The sequence below is a fragment of the Astyanax mexicanus genome, chromosome 1 (genome assembly GCF_023375975.1).
Source record: "Astyanax mexicanus isolate ESR-SI-001 chromosome 1, AstMex3_surface, whole genome shotgun sequence".
Lineage (NCBI taxonomy): Eukaryota > Metazoa > Chordata > Actinopteri > Characiformes > Acestrorhamphidae > Astyanax > Astyanax mexicanus.
Window position 1 is genome coordinate 98,094,700 of NC_064408.1, and position 26,780 is coordinate 98,121,479.

Consider the following 26,780-nt stretch of genomic DNA (forward strand, 5'->3'; position numbering starts at 1 on the left):
GGACTCTGACGATTCATTGTTGTCTAAGTTTATTTCAGTAAGTGAATATCACAACTTATTTACATACAGTGCATACAGTATCATTTATTGTACAAACGGTTACATAAAAGTTACATTGTACATGATAATTAACCCCTAACAGGCAAGGATTTTTGTCAATTGCCTGCCTGACATTACATCACTAAATCTTGAGGATTTCTATTCAAGCATTACGTAAAAAGCTGTCATGTTTGATAAGAAACGCATAATTGTAATAGAAAATATTAAATATATTTAATATTTAAGTAAATGTGCTAATGTCAAAATATAATGAGAATAATCATAAAATTGGCTCCTGAACTTTATTATGAAATCAATATTTTCCTGAATACAAATCAAACAGTTCATGTCCTCCAAACCTTTAGTTTTGTTATGTTTTTCTAGTTTTTACATCTATTTTTAATCATGCAGAATTTGGGTTGATTTTGTTATTGATCTGGGATTATTAAGTGGAATAGAGAGTGAACAGGCAGCTTCTCCAAGTGTCCTGTAGGAGATTTCAAATAAGTTATTTTACTGCAGAAAAAAGAGTTTTGTATCACCTACACCTGTAGCCTGTATACGGGACAAGACATTTTAAGGGGTTAATGTACATAATGAATTTACACTAATTTCTAACAGTGGACGTTTTTAGAAAGGTATGTAACACAGTTGCACTAAACACTGAGTAATAAACACCAAAACAGGTGATAAACAGTTACATGTATCACCTGAGTTGTAGATTCATCCCATTGATCCTGTTCACGGCCCATATTTGGTATTCTTGACTCTGACTTTTGAGTACTGCATTGAAGCAGTGTGCTGACTTTTACTGCTTAGAACTCTCCATTACTCAGCACTAGAGATTAGCTCGGGTTCACAGACTGAACTTTAGGAGAGCTCTCTGAAGAGGAAACATTCTGAAAAGGTGACTGGAGTTTAATTCATAGCTCTTCTTGCTGAGGTCGTCCGAGTCTCCCCATATTCCTCTTGACCCTCCTTCTTTAACCATGCTCTCTTTAGCACTAATGCTGGAATGAAGAGCATGAAGCTCTGCGTCCGAGTTCACCTTCAACATCTGACTTATTTTAGAAAGTTTTGACTCGGGCATAAGGCCCCAGAAATCGTCCAACACAGTGTTTTAGTTTGGATTATACTTGTGAAATTGTTATGAGAGCTAGCTGACACCCCTGCTATAAACACTGGCTTCACGATGGCGCAGAAGCTAAATAGCTGACTCTGTTTTCTGTCTGGTAATGAAAATATTTTCCCTTGATAATGGACTCTTTCAGACATTCACGAGTTAAGTTATGCAGGCAGGGTACTTTAAATGAGTTGTGAAACACTGATTATAGTAAATATGTACTGATTGGCTCTAAGCTGTTTTCAGCTTTAGTTGACTTTAATTGGCTAAAAATGTAATTTGCCCGCTTTATATTGCATCGACAAAGTCTATTGATTTATCAGATTCTGGATTTATCTTGTCTTTTGTACATAAAATTCACATATGCTGTTCGAATGGGAAATGGCAGCATCGATTTCCTTAACTTGAGCCCAAATGCTAAAGATTTTTGGATAAGCTTTCTCATTACTTAAGCCAAAATCAATAAGGAAGAGCTTCTTTTAATGAATGAGCAGTTTGAACACCACGCTGCAGATATGGCCTCCTGTTCATCCACTGCTTGGCCAATCGATCATCAAGGTTGCTTAAGTGAGGTCCAATTGGTTGACATTGTGGTTTTCTTTTTTGTTGAAACTCACAGCCTTAGAAAAACGAGGATGAGTCGAAGAGGCAGCAGGAGCAAATCCAGACTCTCCGGCAGATAAACAGATAGCTTCATCTCGCTAAAGTATGAAGCTAATGCTAGGAGTGCCTAGAATACTGCCAAGTAGGCTTGACCACATGTAGACTTGTGCTGTAGGATAAAAAAAAATCGTAATCGTGTAGGCTAATGGATTATGACGGATTCAGGTTTCAACATTTTATTTAATGATTTTGACCAGTATTGAACAGATACCAACATTAAGGAATTGATTGACACACCCCTAACAGATACAACTTACTGAATGACTTTAGAGATATCCCCATATGATTATGTGGCTATGATTACTATAAGACAAGGCAAGTGGCTTTATATGTGCGTTAGTCATTCTGACCTAGGCCTATTACAATCTTTTTCTTTTCTTCAGAAGCAATTTTAATGACCAATGATCTTTAAATTATGAGAATACTCAGACACTAGAATTAGAATATCACATACTGGCCACTGATGATATGTTTTCTCTTTGTTAAGTAAGCACAATGGAAAATATATATTGTATGAAAATAGATTGTTTGATAATATATGGTTATATGATAATATAGTTGTTGTGACAGGCCAATTGTGACCCCTGATTTATATCACAAACAATGTAAAGTAATCTGGGTCTGTGGGTGTTAATAAATCATTTTACACTAAACCCCACAGAACCACTCCAAATGACAGTAGACTGAAAATAAAAATGCATTTTAGTTATTAAATTACGTATTGTTTTAATTTATTTAAATATTGATATAATCTTAAATATTGGCCAGCACTGATATTTAATATTGCTGATAGAAAAAGGCTCAATGACGTTTTCTTTTCTGATTTTAATATTAAATTGTTGACTTTTACTCAGCATTGATATTTGACAATACTTATTTAGTTTTCCTTTTTTTATGTGAGATATAAAATGAGCTGTTTTTAAAGTGCATCACTTTACTTAAAATGATAATTGAACAGGATGTTCTGCTGAAACTAGTCAAAAACTTAAAACCCGAGGAAGAAAAAATAAATTGTTCTAAGCATGTTTATCACCATATTATAACGTGTAAGTGATAAGGTAAGATTTAATATGGAATCGGATACAAATGAAAGCCTTTTCTCATTGTAAAAAAAGAGGTGGAAATTGTGTTTCTAGGTTTCTAACTCTATTTACAGAGCATAGAAGGCAAAAAAATGATTTAGTATGAAGATTCTATTACACTGAAAACCACATTCTTTTTTTGTCTTAATAGAAAAGTTCTTAGTTTTTTACTCAGATATCCTATTCAGTATGTCACCACTAGTTATGATTAGCTGTGGGTAATAGAGAAATAGTTAGATAAAGGTTGGGTTAACTCAGGGATATACTACTACTGTTCACAGTTTAGCAAACAGCATAATGAGTAATAAACCATACTGGTTGCATATACATAAAGTTATATCAAAAATATTTATTATACACAAAGTCTTGTATTTTCAAAGTTATAACTAAATACTGAGGCAGAACATTTACTGTACTGTATTTTATTTAGCATTTCATAACATCTTAGCAATAAAACATCACACTTACTTATTGCTTATTTGTTTAGAATGTTTAAATCTGCTATTACTTTTGTAGGTTATATAAAATACACAGTTATTAATAAAGTGATTTCAACCTTTTGATTCTTAACTAGTTTATACAACAATTTGTTTGCGTGTGTCTGTGGGTCCGGTTGCAGGGGCAGGAGAGGATTGTGGGTAGAGTTGTGAACTCTCAGATACAGAGCGAGGTGGAGGTGTCCAGCTTGACCTCTCGGGTAGAACAGCTCCGGCTCCAGCGGGCCAAGGCCAGGAACTGCAGCACAAACTCCACGAGCCAGGTAATCAACACACCTACACGTACACCCACACACACCTGCACACCAGACACTATACATAAACATCTCTTTATTTGTATGGATTTCGGTCAAATCGTTTTAGGCAGAAGAAAAAAATAATAAAAGGGGAAGAGAAAAAGGAAAAGATAGTCTGTCTCCGAAAGCCTTTCGCAAAGGTGCCACAGTTTTAAGGTCATGAATATGGAAGCTCTACAAGTTGAGCGAGGAGGAAGAGAAAGCGGGCCTTTTGTTGTATGTCCTTTGCTCGTGTAAAGTTTGCTTTAAATGTCATACATTAGCATGTGAACTTTTAAATGAGCTTGTTTGCTCAGTTCAGATCTTGGCATGTAAATACAGATATTGAATGTGTCGGTCTGAATTATCGGGGTGCGGATGAGACAGAGGCTTTCCCAGCGTTAATTAAAGCACGGCTAGGGATATCCCTTCCCGTCCGATTGTGAGATGCGGCGGCTGCGCAAGATTCTGGAGCTGTGCCTCCAACCTGAATATCCGATAGTTGAAATGGAAATGATCTGTGCTGTCTTGATTTAGGCAGACATGATTGACAAGCATCACTCCCAATATAAAACTCTTCATGCATTATTCACACGCTCACCTGTCCCCTGTTGTTGGAATGTGTTTTTTTAAAGGTGTGTGTCAGTGTGTGTGTGTGGGTGTGTGACATACACATTGTAGACTAGCATTTGGGACCAGCAGTGATTAGAGACGGAAGGAGACAGGTAGCTGGAATGCTTATGGAGGTACATTAGCATAGAAAAAAAAGGGAAAAAAATAGTGAAAAAAAACCCAAAAACAATACAACAACAGTAAAAGACCCCTGAGCTGTGCATGTGACTAAGAGGGTTGTGTCCTGTCACCGGGTCCTAAACCTAAACCCTGAAGATGCAGCAGTCATCTGTGGCCAACAGTCCAAGAGAGTAAAATTGGCCCTGCTGCTCGCTGTGGATGGAAAGAATGGCTTAGTTCCTCTCTCCTGTCAATCTGTCAGTCCCGCCACTCATGGGCATCTGCCAGCTCACATACACATCTCCACTCACAGATTGCAGCGTTTGAAAATGCCAGTTGTGTGACCGTTTTTTTGACAGAAGGACCAATAGAAATTTGCGTGGAATAAAATCTTGTTAGTCAGGAACTAAACTATGTTTTGTGAAGATTACTCTGTACGGTGGGTTTGAATTTACTTAATTAAAATGTGAGTAAAGCTTATTATTTACTTATCTGGTTACAGTATTTTTCATGCAATCCCTCTATTTTCACAGGTTGAAAAGTAATTAAATATATGCACTCAATTTATGTGGATTTTTTTTTAACACGAATAATTTTGCCTAGTATAATTCACCATTTTACAGAATGACGTAAAAGCGTTTTTTTGTTTCACAGTGTAAACAAAGCGTTGCTGCTCTTGAGTTCAAAAAATATTTTTTGTATTTTTATTTATGTTTAATTTATGTTGAAATAAATCTTATAAGTTACTCTGACTGTCTTGCACCTCTCTCTGATGATTAGTCACAGCAAATTGCGTGGTTTATCAGTTAATCAATCAACAGTCCAAATATTTACATATTAGGTGCAATTAGTGAAAAATTATTTAAAAAGACATTCAGAAATGCCAATAATAGTGTACAAATAATAGTGTAAAATAGTGTAATCTTGCCCATGTTTGTAAAAAAAAAAAAAAAAAAAAGCAATGTGTGGAATCCAGTCTGCGACACTGAATATGACATAGTGGAGAACTCTAACACAGAGGCAACTGAGCAACTCTAGCATGGTTGTACTGCAAAAATATTCTGTGTTCTTCGTTTATTAAAACAATTGAGTGTTAATTGTCATTAAAATAAAATTTTATTCAACAAAGGTAAAGGTAAAGTGTAAATACGTTCTCTAAAAACACACACTTCGGGCCATTCTAAAGCATTATGTTTATTTAAATAATGTATATATTACTAGAAAAAAGCTATATATATATATATATATATATATATATATATATATATATATATATATATATATATATATATATATATATAATTCACATTTAATATTTGAAGGCTTTCTAGGTTTATTCTTGCCTTTTGACTGTACACTCACACACACATGTATACATGCAGACACACACAACACACGTATATGGTACATATATATAAAAACATTGCATTTTTCCTCATCTTGTGATTTTGTTATGTGCATGTCCAGTAATTACCTGAGCTCTGTGGTTCAATAACACTTGACTTTACAGCATAATGTATGAAGTCACTTGTATAAGGAGAGGGAGCAGATGGACCCTGAACTCAGACATATTAAATTAAGTATCTGATTATTTCCATCTTCATTTCACTCTCTCCCGCTCTCCCTCTCTCTTTCTCTCCCTCTCTCTCGCTCCCTCTTTCAGAGAGCTAGTAGAAAGAGGGAAGGAAATGACATTATGTTGCCTGTACCTTCACTATATAAAAATGATTTAATGTGCACTCGGCTTTCGGCATCATTGAGTAGCGGTAATGTTGCTCCCACTGCGCTGCTGCATTCTGCTTCTTCTGAAAGTGTTTAAATGTGAAATGGTGGTAGCCAAGCGATCAAGGATGTAAAAATGCCCCTGCAATTACCTGCGTGGAATCTCTCTCTCAGAGTGGCATTATTTTGAGACCTCAACATGGGGGTCAGGCTTGCATGATAAACAGAGGGCCTGATCAAATGCTACAGTAGCATAATCGTGTTTGTAGCACTGAATTCCTTAACCTTTGAATGACCCGACAGAATGCCAGCACCCCAATCAGAAAACCTAATTGAATCTCCTTTGTGGCTGAGAGAGTTATGAAAAAATAAAATTGAAGGTGAAATATGTACGTGCCAGAGCTGAACGCTTTATGAATTGCTTGCTATTTTCTACCTAAAGCTTCGTTATATGAAGAGGGAAAAAAAAAAGATGTCTGCGTTACTTATTACATCTCGGATCCTTTGTGAGGATTTTCCTATAGGATAATCAGATTTATTTGCAATTTTCTTTTAAGCCGCTTAATGTTTACTTCTAAGATTAATATTTGCAGTGTTATTAATATCCACCTGTAAGTATGACTGATATTGAGCGTTCTTTTCGGGATTGCTTTCAGACTATTGTGTACATTATAGAGCGGGGCACATCCTTACACAATTTGCTTTATAATTTTAGTAGTCAGTATAATTATATATATATGTATATATATATATATACATATATATATATATAATATTAAAATTATAGAATAAAAAATATGTATATAATCAAGCTTTTGAGATGGTCCAATAATGTTATACAATTAGAACAAATATACTTCAAATATAAACAAAAACTGTATTATCAGCAATTTCTATTTGTGATCATCTGAAAGTGGTGCAAATGTTAAAATTTGGAGTAAAAGACAGAGACGGGCACTAGTTGCTAAAAGTCTGGTTAATCAGTGTAAATGCATATAATTGAAAATATGTTTAAAATTAGACAAGCCATGTGAAGTAAAAATAAATATAAATATAACACTCCTTAAAATGTATATTTTTATATTTATATATATATATATATATATATATATATCATATAAATATATTTTAAATATATTATATGGATTTTTCATGCAATTTTTTTTCTTTTTTGCACTTTTATTTATGCACTGAGACTGTGTAAAATGTAACATATTCAGTATTCAGTATATATATCTAATCACTTTGTAGAGATCTCCAGGTAGAGGAAAGGTGGATGAAGTAGTGTATGTTGAATGGTGTGAGGAAGCTGAGTGTGAGAAAGGGTTGACCTTTGTGATCAATAAGGTGGCGACTTACACTTAAGATGACCGGCGCTAAAACAGACAGACCGGCTGGTGAATTCTGTGACACGGTGTCGGGGGAAACGCTGGCTGAATTCCAGCGATGCTTGCTGAAGTGTATAACTTACCTTAGGCATGTTAGAAATGCGCATTGAAGGAAGCTGCTGCTTTTCATTTCATTATTGAAGGAGGCTGCTGCATGCTGGACAGTTAGAGAAAGATCAAAAAGAAGTTAATAAGATAGTGGACACCAAAGGAGCCTTCATGGTGTGACCTGATTACTTCTGATCTTTTCCCTTTACACAGAAATGACCTGTTCCCGAGCCAGCTGTCTATTTATTTCTGTAAATAAGCTCGTTTTTAAATCGCATTGGATTTGGCCTAAACATAAATGCCCTGTCACACCACCAAAATACCACGGTGCCTCAGCCTAATGCATGACACTGAAATGTATTAGAAGGTGAGCTGTCTTTTTTTCCTTCTTCCTGTGGTCACCTTTCTTTTGAAAGCTGTAGGCATCAAGGTGCTGCTCTGTAGGTTAAATACCAGGGAAGGCACTGGAAGGAGACAATGCTGTCGGGTAGATGGATGCAGTGAAAGGTTAACTCAGTTATACTGCCCCTTTCTATGAAGGACCCCCACAAACAGAAGCCCCGCGGCCCAGACAATAGCATGCCGCGTGAAGAAGACCGTGGGTGTTCCGCGGGATCCTTCTGTGGGCCTTCTTTGGAATTTGAACCAGCAGAGCCACAAACAGCTCAGCTTGGGGCGAGAACAGGTGAGCACAAAGAAGAAAAGGCCACAGCGGCCGACCCCGAGGTGAGGCCACACTTAATTCAACACCTGCTTATGAAGAAAACTGGTTTGGATGTTTGGGCAATGTCACACCTTGCATTGCCTAAGCTAAAATGATGACATCATGGCCTCTAAACTCTTGAAAAACCTTGAAAGCATCTTTTCCTCACTAATTTATTTCTCACAGGCTTTTTCACAAAAGTCATTTTAATTTAGATCATGTCTTTATTTAGGGGTATGTTTGCAGCTTTGCACAAGTATGGCAAATTGTAACTGAAGTCGATTATACAGTATGTTTAGGTTTTCCCTTAATATTTAATAGTAAAGATTTTCTGTATGATGAGCGTACATTCTATGAGTTTTTAAGAATAAGGCCATTGACATATTGTATTGACGTACAATAAATGGGCATGACCTCATTAATATATGATAATCGTCATATTGTCTACTGTATTTATTTGTATGTTTGTTCACATATATAACAGTAAACAGTATTTTAGCCAGTAATGCAATGACCAATGCTTTAATAACTGTGAATACATACACTGTGGACAGTGTGGACTGCAGTAGGTGAAGAAAAAAAGTATATAATTAAAATATAGTTGTCTTTAAAAGGCTACAATTGTTTTGTTATGCTATTGTATTGTCATTGTGTCAGTGGCACTTAATGGTCTTAAAATTACATTAATATTGTTTATTGCATTTATTTTTGGGATGATAATGTTAATCTGTTTAAATACTATATACTGAAAAGTGGTAGTGTTTTTACAGCAAGCCAGAACAGTGGCCTGTGAGTGGTCAATTTGCATGTCAGTCAATTGGCTTTTTCCTGACAAATTGCGCATTACTCGGCCACAATGTGCAGTGAAATACACCAATACACAATATACAGAGGAAACCACCATCCACCTGGGGGCTGGTGTTGACCTAGCACAGAGTGCCAATCCATATATGGCTGTACAGTCATACGCACATTCACACACATACATATTTACACACACACACAGCCGAGGACAGTTTATAGTATTCAATTTTTCTGAGCAATTTAGAGTATCCAATTTACCTGATCTTTACCTGATCTCCATTTTTTGGACTGGGAGTTCCCGGATTAAACCTACGCTGACAGAAACCCACCCTGCTATTTACTGGGTTTATTTTTAGTTGTTTGTTTGCAGTTTATATGCAGCTTTGTATTGTTTATCTTGTTAAACTATGATTTTTTATACAAAATCAAATTACTTTTACGAAATGGATGATTTATAGGTTTGTTTATTTTGTTGTTTCTATTGAATCTTTAATATTTATTTTGTTGCAGTAGTATATAGAGCTAAATGATTAATTATTATTATTATTATTTTTTTTTTTTAATCGCGATTTGAATAGACGGGATTTGAATTAGCCAGTATCACAGTTTAAATCTCAACAAATCGTGGCGTCCTAGTAGTATATTCTTTAAATTAATTTAAAAAGAAAATCAATATTTTGTCACATCACCAAGAATATTGTTATCGCAAAAATATCCTAAAATATTGTGATACTATTTTAGGGCCATATCGCCCACCCCTAATGTGTGTTTCTGGTCATGGTGTAACGCTTTAAAGCTTTGCTTGCATTTTGCACACACACACACACACAGGCCAAGGACAAGCAGCTGATTGTTTGGCTGAATTATGAAAACAATAATCATCTCTATAATAACGCTGCTAATGGCCTTTAATTGGAATTGATCTGCAGCTTAATGACCATTAGCACTGTCTGACACTGACATTACGACACCCCACCCCCCCCTCAGCGTCTGCGTCTGCACGTCTGTGTGCACATGTTTGTGTGTGTGCCTGTCTGGAGGGTTGCACGGCGGCAGGGGCAAGACCATAGTAAATAGTGAATTGTGAGACGCAGCCAGGCTTGTAAAAAATAACCGTTTGAGGGATGGCGCATGAACTGAAAGCTGTAATTTTGACAGGTGGCAAGGTGTGGTGTGGCAGAGGCCGGCGCGCCGCCTCATCTCTCTCACGCGCTGATGAATGACTCTAATTAGGGGGTGAAATCAAGCATGTGAAGACAGGGGAACGCTTTAGCTCGCTGTTTGGTGCTTTTCTCTTCCTGCCACCGGACTCATCCATCCAAATATCACTGCTCTTTCCTTCCTTCCGGCTGGCTGGATCTGAGCGTGAGCTGAGGCCAGGTACGCAGCACAGCTGCCCAGCCTTAAATCACCCTGTGGAGGGAGTTTCGGTTCCTCCCTGCGCTGCTGTCTCCTCCCCTCTTGGCCTTTGTTTTATGCTGGATGCTGCGCTGGATGTTCTAACACTATCTAAACCGGGAGTGTCCGGTCTTATCGGCAATGGGCCAACGTGTGGCTGCAGGTTTTCATTCCAGCCAAGCAGAAGCACATGTTATTATTAGTTGTTTGAATATTGATCAACTAATTAAACACGTAGAATCAGTTGTGCTGCGGATTGTTTGGCCTTGACTTATTTAGACATCCATTCGGCCAACATTTCTTCTGAATTCAAATCATGGCTATTAACAGAGAGTATGCCCACGTTTACTGCAGCAACAGCCTCCACCTTTCTCTGAAGACTTTGCCTCCATTTTTGAACATTGTTTAGAGGATTTGATTACATTAGACCTCTCAGGAACATTAGTAATGTCAGCTGCTGAGTTTGGTTGATTAGTTTTGAATCACAAACTTCTCCAGATCATCTTGAAGGTACAGAGAGGTAGAGAACCACAACTCCAGAGAACATGGTTCTGCTGCTCTACAGCCTTATAAGTTACATCCCTAGCTGATGCTTATCATTGTACACAGTGACATTGGGCTCATCTGCAGCTTCTCCAGAGCTGTTTCTCTTTCTCTTCCTTTTTAATCTCTCTATCTTCTCGGCCTGTATTTATCTTTTCATCCACTGACTTTTTCTTTCTCGCTTCTTTCCTATCATCTGTTTTACTGTCTTTCTCCCCCCCTCTCCATCTCTCTCTCTCTCTCTCTCTCTCTCTTAATCTCCTTTTCCATCCTCTCCCACTCTTTTTCTGTCACTATTCCTTTCATCCTCTCTCGCTCTTTGTGTCATTTGTCCATTCATACTCTCTTGCTCTTTCTGCATCATTGGGCTGTCTGTCCTCTTTCACTCTTTTTTTCCGTCTTCTCTTCCTTTTCTTCCTCTCTGCTTTCTTTAGCTTTTTTTCTTTTCATTTTCTCTCTTACTCTGTCTTTTCCCAATCCTTCTTTCTTTCTTTGTTATCCTTTTTTCCTTTCTCTTGTGTTTTTTCCATCTATCCATCCTCTCTTGCTCTCTCAACTCATTTCTGTCTTCTTACTCTCTGTCTTGTCTTGTATATCCTTTTATCATCTTATACTCTCTCTTTCTTTACTCTCTCCCTCTCTCTTTCTCTCTCTCTCTCTGTCGCTCCTCATCCTGTTACTTTCTTAGTCACTTCCTTAACTTCATTCTTGCCCTCTCTCTCTCTCTTTCTCTCTCTCACTCTCTCTTTTCTAATTTCTTTTCTATGGCTTACTTTAGCTGGGTCTCTCCACCAGGAGAGCGAGGAAGGTCTGAGACAATTAAATGTCGAGCACATGGTTGACCCTTAAGCAGCGCCACAATACCTTGATCTCCAGTCAACAGGAGCCAAATTAGTCTGTGTACATTCAACTCGGAACAGATTTACAAGCACAAAATTTGATGGAAAAAAGAAAGACGAGGTGTTGGAGCGAGGTGGAGGTGTTGATGGTGCAGGGACGCTCCATTCATCCAGCAGAAAATGGCGGCCTTTGCTAATGAATCCAATTTAACGTCCAGTGTGACACCCCCTCCCCCTTCCCCCCCCTCATATCCAGACAGACTGCTTACTAACAAGACTGAAAGTCTGGCATTACCGTGTGGCTAAACAGGTCCCCCGGGGAGTGCAACCTCTCTCTCTCTCTCACTCGCTCCCTCTCTCTCTTCTGGCCTTGCATTAGAATGCTTAAGCTGTGAATCCCCCAGTCACCACACAGACACATACACACACACACACACACACACACACACACATGGCTGCACACACAGGCAGAGAGAGCCACCAGCTGGAGTTTTCCCCACATGCACACTGGCACACTGTCAGTTTCCTCTGTTTTCCTCTTAACTGCTTTTGCATGTCCAGAATGAATAATTCACCAGCGCCAATGAACACAGGGCACTTGCTCATTTAAAGGACAGAAAAGGAGACATGAAAAAGTAATGACTTTCAAACTAACTAGGACCCTCTAATATCTCTAATTGCGATAAAAGCTCTTCCTCAGGCCTCTCGATTTTGTCTTAAGAACATTCACCCGAGTGTTTTAAGCTGCGAAGTTTCACAGGCATTTACCAGAGGATCCAGACATCCATATTTTGGGACTGATAATAAGCTATGGTGCAAAAAAAATCTGTGAACTAACTATAAATTGTCAGAAATTAGAGTACAGTATTTTCATGATTGATTATCTATTGCAAACTGTCCATTGGTTACCACAGTTTGTAAACACATATTCACCAAGACGTGAGAATTTTTTACATTTTTTTCTTTTTTTTTTCTTTCGATTTTAAGTTATGATAAGAATGACTATTCAACTTTACTATCACTATCACTGAGAATGTACAAGCCAATGAAATGCATTTAGCATCTGACCACAAGTGCAAAATAGTGATCATATAAATAAGTGCAAAAATGATGCACATTCATGAGTGTACCATTAAACCCCAGAGTTTATGCAGTTCTTATATTAAAACTAGGCATGTGTAAAAATCTCTTGCACTATTTAGGGCTTCCATCAAACCACCCAAAATGGACAGAAATGCACCCACTGCACGGCTCCTTTCTCTCCTCTTTTTCTTTTTTTTTTTCTTTTTTTTTTAAGGTGCAAAGGTGCTTGTGAGTGCTCACACGTGCACACATATACACATGCACACATACAGTATTTCCTTCAGGAAATGCAAATCGTATACTTTAGGGCTACAACTAATGATTCTTTTGGTAGTCGACTAATCTAATAATTATTTTTTCAATTAGTCGATTAGTCAATGAACATTTCTGCCCTGTCCCCCAACTCTAAAAACAATAGAAACAGCTGAACATGAGATTTAAAAGACATTTAAATGTCTGGATGTCGTTTAAATGTGGAAAGTACTGATATTTAGTGATTAAATGTGTAATCTGTTGTGTTTGGGCACTTTTAAAGACACAGATTAAGCTGAGTATAACCTGTGTGATTGAGCCATTTACCCATCTCCTATTGCGCTTCTGTCCCCAGCACTTTGTGAAATTGAGGTACTGTTTCAAATTAACGATTAGTCAACAATAAAATTTGTAGTCGACAAATTTAAATAATCAGCAATGTCAATTATATCGACTAATCGTTGCAGCCCTAGTACACTTACAGTTAATAAATACATATTAAATATTATTAGCCTTGCTAAAATACTTTTTCAGTTATGTAGCCAAAATAAATCACTGTGAACTCAGGATTTTCGCTTTGGGTGCGAGAGCTTAATATCGACTGATATTATCGGTCTGTTGAGATATCAGTCAGACCCTAGTTTAGGATCAAGACAGCTCTAATTTGCTCTCGGCCATTTCCACTGCCTGTGTTAGCCTCTCTCCCTCTTCTTCCCTCTCCCCCTCTTTCTCTCTCTCTCTCTCTCTCTCTCTCTCTCTCTCTCTCTCTCTTTCTGATTTATCTCTCTGTAGTCGTGTCTGTCCTCCTAGGCTAATATTTATAGTGGTGTATATAGTGTGTGTGTGTGTGTGTGTGTATGGTTAGACATACAGGGGGCTGATGAATTAGTTTGTTGATGACTGCTGTATATCACAAATCATGCACACATTACAGAGCCGCTAATGCAAATCCGCTCTCCCCTCCATCTCTCCGGCCCGCTTTTAATAATGCTCATTTACCAGATTATTTTAAGCGTCCGCGGCGAGGAGAAAGGGATTTCTCACTGCTCCTCTTGCGCGACCGTGCGCGGTATTAGTCAGCGTGAGGTATTGCCGGCGAGCTCATTGCTTTCAAAAATCAAAGTTAAATGGGTCATCTATCATCAGAATTTGTGTCTGGCCGACTTGTCTGAACATCAGTATGATTTATGGCCTGAATCGGTGGAGTCAACCATGCATGTTTCTTAGTTTATCGTTTTATGCTGTCTTCAATTAAACGTCTATAAACAGCACGAGAGGGCTTTACGACATTGTCCATCAATAAGGCCATCAAGGTTTTTGCATGAGGATGTGTAATTTGCACACCCTTATTGTCCTTTTGACTCGCTGCGTGGGTGGGTGGGGGTCTACACGCCTGCATGTGTGTGTGTGTGTGTTTGTGTGTGTATGTGGGGGACCCTAGCAGTTCTTCACTGTGCAGTGAAGAGTCCCCCTGCCCGTTTTTCATTAACCACAGCCACTAATTTGATCAGTGCGTGATTCCGCCGTCGCTGTAATGCCATTAAGCCGGGATGTTGATTCTTCCCTGCATACAAACAAATGCCACCTTAATGATCTACATTTCTGTTATTCTATTTTATGCTTATTATTTCACATTCCTTATTATTGCTGTTATTCCTCTAAACAGAAGCGGCGCTCAGAAATCCAATTTTGGCAGTGTGGAATCCAGCCGCGGTCGCGCATCCGCTGATTACAGTGCATGTAAGGGTAATAAGCACAGTGTCACTGGGGAACACAATTCTTTGTCAGGCGTAGGAGATAAATCAGTGTGTTTGTGTGTGTGTGTGTGTGTGACTTTTTGTATATGTGTATGTGTTTGGAAGGTATGTAGGAATGTTCAGGGACACAAAAAAGCGGCAATTTCCATAAGGACATTCAATAATGACATTCTGTACATTTTTTTTCTGACCCTGTGTGTGTGTGTGTGTTGTCTGTATACAAACACACACACACACTGTCAATCTGACTCTTTCTTTCCCTCACTCTCTTTATCCCTCTCCTGCCCCACCTCTCTGTTTCTCTCAGTCCCTAACTCTCTCTCTATCCCTCTCTTTCTCTTCCACCCTTTCCTGTCTCTCTCTCTCTTTCCCCATCTCCTGCTCTTCTTTTTTTCTCTGAATATTTTCTTCTCTGCTTTTCTCTTTTTCTTTTTCTCCCTCCATCTTTAAATCTCTCTCTACTCTTTCTCCCTCTCTATATATATCTGTCATTTTGTCCATGTTTTTGCATACAGCTTAATTGTTTGTGGGTTTGTGTGTTTGTGGGTGAGTGTATGCATATTTGTATGAGTTTAAAAAATAATGTACAGTCTTGATTTCTCTCTCTCTCTCTCTCTCTCTCTATTGTTGACCCTTGATCTGTCTTGTCTCTCTCTTTCTCTTATTTGTTTTGTTTTAGACTTTATACAGAGAATATATAGAAGTGGAAGGCTAATTAAGAAATAGTGAATATCAGTATATGTGAAAACAGAATGCCATGATTGGTAAAGTTCCCTTTCTTTAATTCTGCAACAATCTGTTCCTCTTTGTCCCTGTCCCTCTCCCAATTTTTGCCTCTCTTCCTGCTCCACCTCTTTTTCTCATTCTTGCTCTCTCTCTCTGATTTACACTGGGGATTGGTTAGCTATAACACTGCCGACATACATTTACCCACAGTCAGAAAATAAAGCAGTGCTGTTGATAGGGCAGCAAACAAATGCAGCATTTGGAGCAAAGTAGAGCAGCGCTGTTTAATGTTGGCAGTCTGTTTGATTTGTTTCAGGCTCAGCTGTGGTGTAACTGGCAGGTTTATTGACAAAGGTATACCTGGGAGATATGGGAGATATCAAATCGAAAGCGTCCAATTACCTGGCTGTTGATCATTACAGTGCGCGGGTTGCAGACACTGGAAAACTCCCTTTGATTCTTTGTTTAGGAGGATTACGTGTCTGTCAAGATTGCATGGCTGAGGAATAAACAGAAGGAAAAGGCAAACGTTGAGAAATGTTTAAACAATGGAGTGATTCTTCCCTGCGCTCTTTTGAATGAGCTGCGAGCTCACAGTTTACCATCTGAATTGTCTCCAAAAAATGAGTTTACAAACCACCACAGGCTACAAAGATGTATTTTTTTTTTTCCTTGCTCGTTCCGACACTTTCAGCGCGTTGTAGAAACTCTTGCAAATCTATTGAAGCCTAAGAGCTCTGCTTGCCTCCTCCGGAGCGCACTGTGACAAGGGAGGGGGAAGAAATGGCACAAGGTTATTCAGAAATTAAAAAGAGGAACTGATTTAATTTTCACCCTTAGCAAGAAACGGGTGGGAAGAGTGAAGACCTTGGCATTGGCTGAAGAGGGTAAAATTAATCAGCGTGCCATCTACAGTGAGCCCCCAGTTAATCACAGGCTTCAGCATTTTATTCTGAAAATGATATATCTGCAGCGAATTACCATATCACAGCAACTTACTCCCCCCACTCCGCACATTTTGTCATTTGAAACGGAACCTTGATTAACAACATTTTAGGGGAGGTAGAGAGAGACAGACAGAGGAAAGGAGAGAGAGAGAGAGAGAGAGAGAGAGAGACGGGGGTGTGACTGGTGGGGGAGTGCAGAGAGGAGGAGGAGGAGGAGGAGGAGAAAAAAAAAACAGCATTAATATTACATGCATTGTGTCAGGGATTCATCTGAAATCTTTTTGGCCTGAACTGTTCCATATTTATTTAACTCACATGTTTGTGAGGGATGCAGTTCCTTGTTTCATACACATCTGTAAGACATTAAAGGGAGTGATGTGTAGTTTTTTTTTTTTTTTTTTTTTTTTTTCGTTCACAAACATTAAATGTAGCTGCTGGAGTATCTAAACTACTTTTCCAAAGTACTGGTATGCTTGGCTATTGGTCAGAGTGCTAACACTGGTGCAGATGTGGTGGTGTGCTTTTGTGCAGTGCATATGTGTGTTTGCTAAAGTTTTAAGGTTTGCATTCCGAACGTTTGGAAGCAAAAAGGCCAGAGTAGTTATGTAGTAATATGTGTGTACAGAAGTATATGTGACTGTTCTATTCACTACATTAAGAGACAGTGTTCAGTTTATATATTGCATGTTACATATTTCATTTAATCAAAGCTCTTTTAGGTAGCATTACTGCATTGGCAATGTGGATGATATGTTTGAGAGATACATTTAATGTGATATTTAGTCTAAATTATAACAAATATAGTTTAATACACAAATGTATATATCTATAACATTGGTCTCCTAGAATAAGTTTATGTTCGAAATAGCAGTCATATTTAGTTTTTCTGTGATTGGCCACTTTTTTGAATAATCTACCAAATCATCACAATAAAAGCCATGCCCACTAGAATGCAAGAGTGGGACCCCAAATGATGTTTAAAGCCTGTTGTCCAATAAGCATTAACCTTTGTGTGGGCTGTGAGCAATTGTAGAGATGGGCTGTTCCAATCAGACTGTCCCAGTTAAACTACCCACCCAATCAGAAGTTGAGAACTTCTTATTCTTAACTTGATTGCATTCAGCGACAAGGGCACTAGTGAGCCCAGTGTGTTGAATGATCACCACCTTGCCTTTTCCCGAAAGTGCCCTGTCAAGTACCGTATTTTTACACTATAAGGCACACTTTAAATCATTTAATCTTCCCAAAAATCGACTGTACGTCTTGTGTATGAATTCTACAAGTCTACAAGCCATTCCGCTGAAGTACAGAGTTATACAGGAGTTTCAGTGAAGTTTCTCCAGCACCAAAGCTAAAGCAGTATAAGCATATTGCTTTGTTATGCTGTTATATTGCCATACTGTCTGTGGCATTTAATGGCCCTAAAATAACAATAATATTGTTTTTTTGCAATAATTTCTCAGACAATATAACGTCCACAAAAAATTGTTATCTAACATTCCTAAGCTTAATGCATTGATTAGAAGAAATGTGCACAAACATTTGAATTTATACTGCATATTATTGCTTAGTGAACACTACAGACGGGCTGTAATGACAGACATATACAGTATACCGTATACATACTTTCCAAATCCATCTTGCACTCTCAACAGATTTAACATTTTGATGGCTTAAAAAAAAATCAAAAAGAAACAGACTCCCCTGATGCTCCTTTTCTCATGCGATCAGATGAAAGATGAGGCCGGTCTCCATCTGGTAAACTGATGAAAAATACAGGTTCTTTTTAGCCTTGATTTACTATCTGCATCACTGCCAAGAGACTACCCCCCCCAAACCCCACCCTCCACCCTGCTCCATTCATCTCTCTTATTTTCACCAAATTTGGCCCAACCGTTCCCCCCACTCAGACCCCCGCTGAGGCACCGGTGCATGCTGGGAGCAAACTGATGAGGGGGGCGCTGGGGGGGTGTTGATCACTGTCTCAGTGCATTCTGCACTCTGCAATTGTTGCCCCGGTCTGCTCTGCAACTCTTGCTGCACCTTAAAGTGTGTCATAGTGTCAGCGTAACTATAGGAAACGGTCATCGACGGCAGCATGTCTTCAGCTGGTTTGAGGCGAGTCTGTAACGTCTTGTATTGTCGCAGTGCACCTGATGCTAGACCTGTCATAATAACTATTTTTTTATGCATGGAGTATACAGTAGTTTTAGAAATAATTGCCATAAACAATGCAATTGTCATTTTAATAAATTTTAGACATTTAAGACATTTAATATTACTATAAATCTTAAATATATCAGTGCAAGTACAAACCTTTATTTGAAAATATACAGCTCAGGAAAAAAATAAGAGACCACTTCAGTTTCTGAATCAGTTTCTCTAATTTTGCTATTTATAGCTATTTGTTTTTGGAGTACAATGACCATTGTTGTTTTATTCTATGAACTACATAAATTCCAAATAAAAATATTGTAATTTAGCGCATTTATTTGCGGAAAATGAGAAATGTCTGAAATAACAAAAAAGATGCAGAGGTTTCAGACCTCAAATAATACAAAGAAAACAAGTTCATATTCATAAAGTTTTAAGAGTTCAGAAATCAAGATTTGGTGGAATAAACCTGTTTTTTAATCACAGTTTTTGGCATGTTCTCCTCCACCAGTCTTACATACTGTTTTGGATAACTTTATGCCTTTACTGCTGGTGCAAAAATTCAAGCAGTTCAGCTTAATTTGATGGCATGTGATCATCAATCTTCCTCTTGATTATATTTCAGAGGTTTTCAATTAAAATCAAAGAAACTCATCATTCTTAATTAGTCAATAAACACAATCTACAATAATGAGGTCACCAAAAATGATCAAGGATCTGTCTATATATTTCTTGACAATGTGATTATTGTGTCATCTCTACCTGAAGCTTATAAATGGGTTTTAATATCCTGTTACAATTAGCTAGCTCTAGTTTAACAATAATGAAGGTAACTTTGACACTTTTCTCCAGTCTCTCACTTTCACAGCCAGGTAACAGTCGGCTCTGCTTTCTGTAAGTTTGAGTGCTGGAAGCTGCCGCTCTGTGAGGCTGCTGAAGTCCAGATGTGTCTTGCTCTCATGGGGAAGCAGCAGGAAGGAGAATCTGGAGAATCTTCAGACCCTAAATTTCATGCATCACCATTCATGTGTCTGGGAACATTGTATATGATACCGACACTGCCCTTCCTGGATAAATAAATAGCAGATGTCGTTCAGATCACGACGCGGCGCATGTCTAATGTGCTCCCAGGGCCTCCCACCTTTTTTCAGAAGGTCGTATTTTCTTTTTCCTTCTTACCTTCTTTTCACTCCAATTACGGAATCTGCTCGCATTGTGTTACTCAGAACTGACGTATGCAAGTATTACATTCATCTAGAATTTCAGGTACTTTACATTGTCAGTGTCAAGATAAAAACTTTTGAAAAGAAAGATTCCACAGATTTTCAAACATTTCTGCATAATTATAATTAAATGGTTAACATGTAAAGAAAGAAAGATAGATTCAGAGTGAACTTGATGTGAAATGGTTCTTTATAGAAGAACATTTTATATAGTATGCAAATAAAGAAGAATATGTAGTTCCTTCTGAACTCTGAACTACTGCGTTTAGCGTGATACAGCAGCAGAAAAGCATTATTTTAATACATACTGCCTGCAAATACTAGCTAAATCAAAATGCTAAACACATTCATGACTGGTGAACTGCGATTAAATATGTGTTTTATTAGTGCACACAAATTAGTGTAATTCATGGAATTCTCTTAATATTGAAACCATCACAGGTCTAGTGCATTTTCTGAATAGTTGTAGTATGATGTGTAGCTCTGCACATCCTCACATGTTTCAGTGACAAAACAGCCCCCTTTCCAGCAGATTTTTCTCATCTAAACGTTTCTTTTCCTGTGTCTAACTCTGACTGCTTTCCATGTGCTAATATTAGCACTTTTTCCCCTCAAAAAAATCATGATTCTGCTTTATTACGAGAAGTGGTAACACTTAGAAATTAAGTAATTGGATGTGAATTGTATTTGACAGGGTTCATACGGTCATGAAAAACTTGGCAAAGTCAAGGAATTTGAAAAAAGCTTTTTCCAGGCCTGAAAAAGTTTTGGAAAAAATAAAAATACTCTGAAAGTTTTGGAAAAGTCATGAAAATTTGCTCTACAAATGTTTTTCATTCATTGACTGAGAATTATTTTGAGCTAAAAAATACATCAGTAAGTAATTTAGCCCTACACAACGAATCTTATTGAAAATTCTGTCAACGTAGTAGTAATTTAACAAATTATTTATAGGCATATCATCAGTTTTAATTATAGTTTATAATATTGTTTGTCCATGTCTACACTGGTGTTTCAAGGATTGTGTAGTTGAAGGCATGGGAAAGTCAAGCCTTACACTGTTTAAATGTACGGCTTGTATTGTTTAAAAAGTGTATGAACCCTGATTTGAGCAGGCAGACAGCTAGCTAGAGACACTCTCTACAAAGTTATTTGCAGTTATTTATTTAATTTGTGTGGTAAGTCTGATTTTAGCTTAACTAGCATAAAATAACCAGGGTCTAATTTGCTGTTAGCCAGCCTGACAACATTAGTGAAGTTAGCCATGCTGGATTCCGTAGTATCTGTACACATTTATTTTCTAGTTTGGGTAGAGTCTAAATACCATTTAAAAGATTATATGTTCTTTGTTTAATAGTCATCAGTGTAAGTTGACTCCCTTAGAAAAGCAGTTTGGGAGTTAAACTGTACCGAAGTAGCTTTGGTTCATTTCAGCAGCAAACAGAGCTGTAGTGTAAATTGATAGGAATGTAAATTGTTTCATAATAGAATCAAAGAACTGCGATTTTACTCTTAGGATTATTACACTTACTGGACTAGTCCGGTATGCAGTGGGAAAAAAATGCTTGGCTTCTGATCATTTAGGCTGTGCTTAACTCAATGTAGGCGGAGTGAAACACTTGTTTAGGGAGAAAGGTAAGGATCTACCAAATAAATAGACTAGACATCACAACATGTCAGACATTTTTTTATTCTTTTCCATGGAAAGGAAGTTACTGGTTTAAATGGATTGTATGCAACGGTTTTAAGAAGCTCGGAACTTTGTCAAGAACAGAGAAACAGTTTTTTTTTTCACACGTATTGCTACATTACTGCTATTACTATTTTTTTTTTGGCATTTTGAACATTAACATTTACAGTAGCGTTTAAAGCTTTTAGAGACATTAAATGCTTTAGACGTCTGATTTTTGTAAACATGACTGTGAACAACAGACAATTCTGTTTTTATTTTCATTTACATTTTCGCTACCACTTTAAAATAAGACTACCTTTATAAAGGGTTTATAAATAGTTTACAATTAGTTTATTAATGGTTACTAATTAGGTTGTAAATGCCTTAAAAATCATTAATAATCAGTTATAACACATACGTAGAAAGGGCAATAATATAGATGTCTTTTTCCCCTCACAAAAATCATGATTCTGCTTCATTACAAGAAGTGGTAACACTTAGAAATTAAGTTATTGGATGTGAATTGTATTTGAGAGGGTTCGTACGGTCATGAAAAACTTGGCAAAGTCAAGGAATTTGAAAAAAAGCTTTTTCCAGGCCTGAATAAGTTCATTTCTACATTACTGTTATTACTATTTTTGGGCATTTTGAACAGTAACTTTTACAGTAGCATTTAAAGCTTTTAGAGGCATTAAATGCTTTAGATGTCAGATTTCTGTAAACATGACTGTGAACAACAGACAATTCTGTTTTTATTTTCATTTGAATTTTCGCTACCACAATTTTAGACTGCCTTTATGAAGGGTTTATAAATGGTTTACACTTAATTTATTAATGGTTACTAATTAGGTTGTAAATGCCTTAAAATCATTAATAATCAGTCATAACACATACATAGAAAGGGCAATAATAAAGATGGCTGTGGGTTCACTGTTTGGCAAACAACAGGTAACTGTTGCTCTTTCTACGTATGTGTTATAACTGATTGTTAATGATTTTAAAGGCATTTACAACCCAATTAGTGAACATTAATAAACTAAGTGTAAACCACTTATGAACCCTTTATACCAAATGTTCATATCCAAGTTAGCTTTCTCATGAAATGACATACCTTTTTAAAACCAAACTGCAAGAAGGGGAATGTATAGATTTATTGAGAACCATTTCGATAATTATTTTTTTTTTCCAGCGTAAAACAGTTTTATTTTTGTTTGTGCAAAACTGGTATTTTATGTTTGTTTGAAACATTGGTTTGTCTAAAGTTACAGGAATTCTGTAATTCTGAAAGTGGTATTAGTTTCTGATCTGGTACTGATCCTAATTAATTAGTAATTAATTAGTAATTAATCTTAATTTCTCTATGCTGGAATTTAGAAAAATGATTGGAGTAACCCTTTAATTTAAGTTTTATTCATATATTATTGAGGTTTATTGCATTATAGGTTAAAGGCATTTATTATATTTTGTTTTTACATTGTATTGCATGCCATCACTGTCATATATACATATAATTTCAACACATGGTAACCTAACGCAGGCGTAAGTCAGTGTTTGAGCTGAACTGTGGCATGGCGTCTGTACTGCATTCACATGGCCTCTCAGGCAGTGCTATTAAGTGTGCAGCTGAAGAGAAGGAAGGAGCTGAGTACAGTAGGAAGAGAGAGCAGGCGTAGAGTGGAGGAAGAAGCAGAGGAAGATGAAAACGGCAGACGGAAAGACGGGCTGCTTTATAGGAGCGATGTGCGCCGAGCAGACGGAGGAAGAGCCGCCCTCCGCTTTGTCTGAAAGAGAGCAAATGCATCTCCTCCCAGGAGCAGCGGCCTTTGATCACGGCCTCTTGTTCTACATAATGATTCATACCAGTGTCAGACATATTTATTACAGGCCAAGGATGAGAGCAGACTTAGCCCATGATAATGGCCTCACTGATACTGCATATGCATGTATGCAACACTTGCCGATATGATGGGGATTTATGATATATTTAATCTACTCAATCAGCCATGTTTGCTTAAGTGCTAGTGGTACTCCAGACAGTCTCTGCAAGAGGAGCAGAGTGACTCTCCCTCTCAGCCCTAGTGTTCCTTTCTCCAGACACAAACTGACATGCATTTTATGGCATGCAGGGAAAGCACACGGTGTGCATAGCAGATAAGGTTGCACCCCTCGTGAACATTTGTTTATTTAAAATCTGATTTATTTTCTGATCTTTTTTTTTTTAAGCAACGGGACACAAAAATCATGTTTTTTTTTTGTGACTATGCTCATATTTTGCATCTAAAAAACACATTAGTATGAAACACATATGCCAGTATGTTTTGAGGTATCCTCAATAGTGATTATACTGTATACTATACTTGTATATAGTATTATACAATAGTGATTATACTGTATACTGTACTGTATACTATATTTGTATTCAATGTCCAGTTTCTGCATAGAAATTAATGAAATGCCAACTCCCCTCTTATGTCACCATGATACAAATACACTAAAAACACCCAACCAACTAACCACTTGGGGTACCACAGCAACCATTTGACATCCAGCTAAGTCAACTTCCTTTAATGCTACTGCAAATGTGCCAGCTTGTATATCTATGTTAGCAATAGGAGCAAAAGTAGCTGAATTCATTTATTAGTCCACATACAATTGAATGTACAGCTCTGGAAAAAAAATTAAAAGACCCCTTAAGTTTCTAAATCAGTTAAATAAAAATATTGTCATTTAGAGCATTTATTTACAGAAAATGAGAAATGGCTAAAATAACAAAAAAGGGTGCAAAGAGCTCAGACCACAAATAAGGCAAAAAAACAAGTTCATTTTTAAGTTTGGAAGTTCAGAAATCAATATTTGGTAGAATAATCCTGCTTCTTAATCACAGTTTTCATGTATCTTGGCATCATGTTCTCCTCCACCAGTCTTACACACTGCTTTTGGATAACTTTATGCCACTCCTGGTGCAGAAATTCAAGCAGTTCAGCTTGGTTTGATGGCTTGTGATTATCCATCATCATCTTGATTATATTCCAGAGGTTTTCAATTTGGTAAAATCAAAGAAACGCATAATTTTAAGTGGTCTCTTATTTTTTTTCCAGAGCTGTATAGAATGTCTGGTAATAAACCAAGTATACCAAATTTATTAAATGTACAAAAATAATCAGCTTCAGATGGGAAATGTGAGATTTCATAATTTCTCTGAGTTGTAACTGAATAAAAGACTGAAAAGACTGAGATTTGCACACTTGCTGCATATGTTTTTTTTTTTGTTTTTTTTTGGTGGCGTGCCAAAGAAGCAGTGAAGGAAGCATCCGAGCCCCCCCCCCCCCACCTGCCACTCGCGTTGATTAACCCCAAGCAGGGAGGGGGCGGGAAGAGCACCGGAGCAGCTGGGAATTACAACCTGCATAATTTAATTACCCGCGTTAATTAATTCATATCAGCAGCCAAAAGAAAAAGGACTTGAGTAAAGAAGTCATTAGCCTAATTACTTTATTAATTGTCTGTGGCGGCATCCCATTTTAGCTGTGTCTTCATTATCTGATGTCAGGCTTTTGGCACCAGTTTAGCGTGTTTGATGAAGTCTCCGGCTGGTGATAATTCCTCCCAGTCATGCTTGGGTAATGAGCGACATGAGGAGCCATATGGTCATGTTTGCACTCCGGTACCTGTTGAGAATGTCACCTGCTGCTGCTAGGGTGTGTGTGTGTGTGCATCTGTGTGTGTGTGTGTTTATGTTCATCTCCGTCAGTGTGAGAACACATTTGCCTGTTTTGCAGGAATGTGCATTTCTTCATCCAGCATAAAGAGCTCTTTATTTTCCACATAATTAAAGATGTGTCTTTGTTGCAGAAGCACAAGCATAGGCTGTGACTCCTGCACAATACAATACAATACAGTACTGTACTGTGCTGGAGGAGATTTTATGTGTGTATCAGGCTGTTTGTGAGAGGCCAGCTTAACACTCTCTGCAGCTGAAGTCATGGCCAGAGTGTCTGGTTGCTTTCAGTTTCACTATATATACACACTGCTTTCTAGTGTTGTGACAACTGGGTTTAACTGACTTTGTTGTGGGTTAAATGACGAAAGAAAATAAAGTGGAAGCAATATTAAAGTACCATCATAGGAAAAACATAACCTTTTTGAAAACATATGGCCCTATCTCACATCCTACGCAAGGCATGTTGCAAAGCTCATTGCTGTCTTACACTCCGCACACAGTCTATTTTTACGCCTTGCTCCTGTGCCATTAAAATAGCGATGAAGCTCATGGATATATCTACGCCAATGGGTGTGGTGGTCTGAATGTGAGGTGTGTTTAGGTACATTTCTGGCGTTTTGCCATCTTAGCAGCAGACAGATGCACAGGTGTGCCACTGACTGATTTAAACCCTGACATCAGTCAACCGTCAGGTGTTTATTCTTATCTTGTCACTGTCGGTGCGGCGCATGCTTAGCACGTGTACACTCCTGCTCGTTACACTCACACAAGGACATGCCGCAGTGTGCAAACCCAAATTTTACATCAACAATAAACAGAATATAAATTCAAATAACTTTTCTGTTCTCTTAAATGACCTACTTGCGTGCCCTCACAACGCAAAAAAGCGCTGCGCCATTAAACTAGCAATCCGCCAAAGTCAGAGCACACCTAGCTCTTAAAGGGAATGGCAAGTGCACTGCATGACTGAAGGCTTGCCTATAGATTGTTAAAGTAAGGCCCAAGAAGTTAATTTCAGGATATAGAAACTAAGATTTGAAATTTTTTTTAAAAAATTAAGAAGGAGTTTTGGAAGGTTATTGGTTGCAGTCCTAAATGCACAGTGACAAACAGCTTTATTCTAATAAATTGACTAAAAACAAGCATCTAAAAATGTACGCTATAAATGTTTGTGGACAACCATTCTAATGAATGCAGTCAAATACATTTTAATTACCTTTATTGTCACATTGCACAAATGTGACAATGCAAACATACCCCTTGTCCAGTGACTATTTGAAGCAGATAAAACCACCTATTGGTATCATTTCTAATTTCAAGCATTGACTGGAGAGGTATTTACAATTAAAAAGTATAAACTGGAATGATATTGCTTCGTCCAATATTTTG

The 26,780-nt window shown here is 37.6% G+C and overlaps 1 protein-coding gene across 1 annotated transcript in view; it reads left to right on the forward strand.

The window, feature by feature from the left end:
* The window catches only part of LOC111191774 (uncharacterized), a 98,059-nt gene that overhangs the window by 42,677 nt on the left and 28,602 nt on the right, over window positions 1-26,780 (forward strand). The window contains exon 5 of the mRNA XM_049475939.1: window positions 3,527-3,667. Coding sequence (XP_049331896.1) covers window positions 3,527-3,667 — 141 coding nt within the window. The remainder of the gene's footprint in view (window positions 1-3,526; window positions 3,668-26,780) is intronic.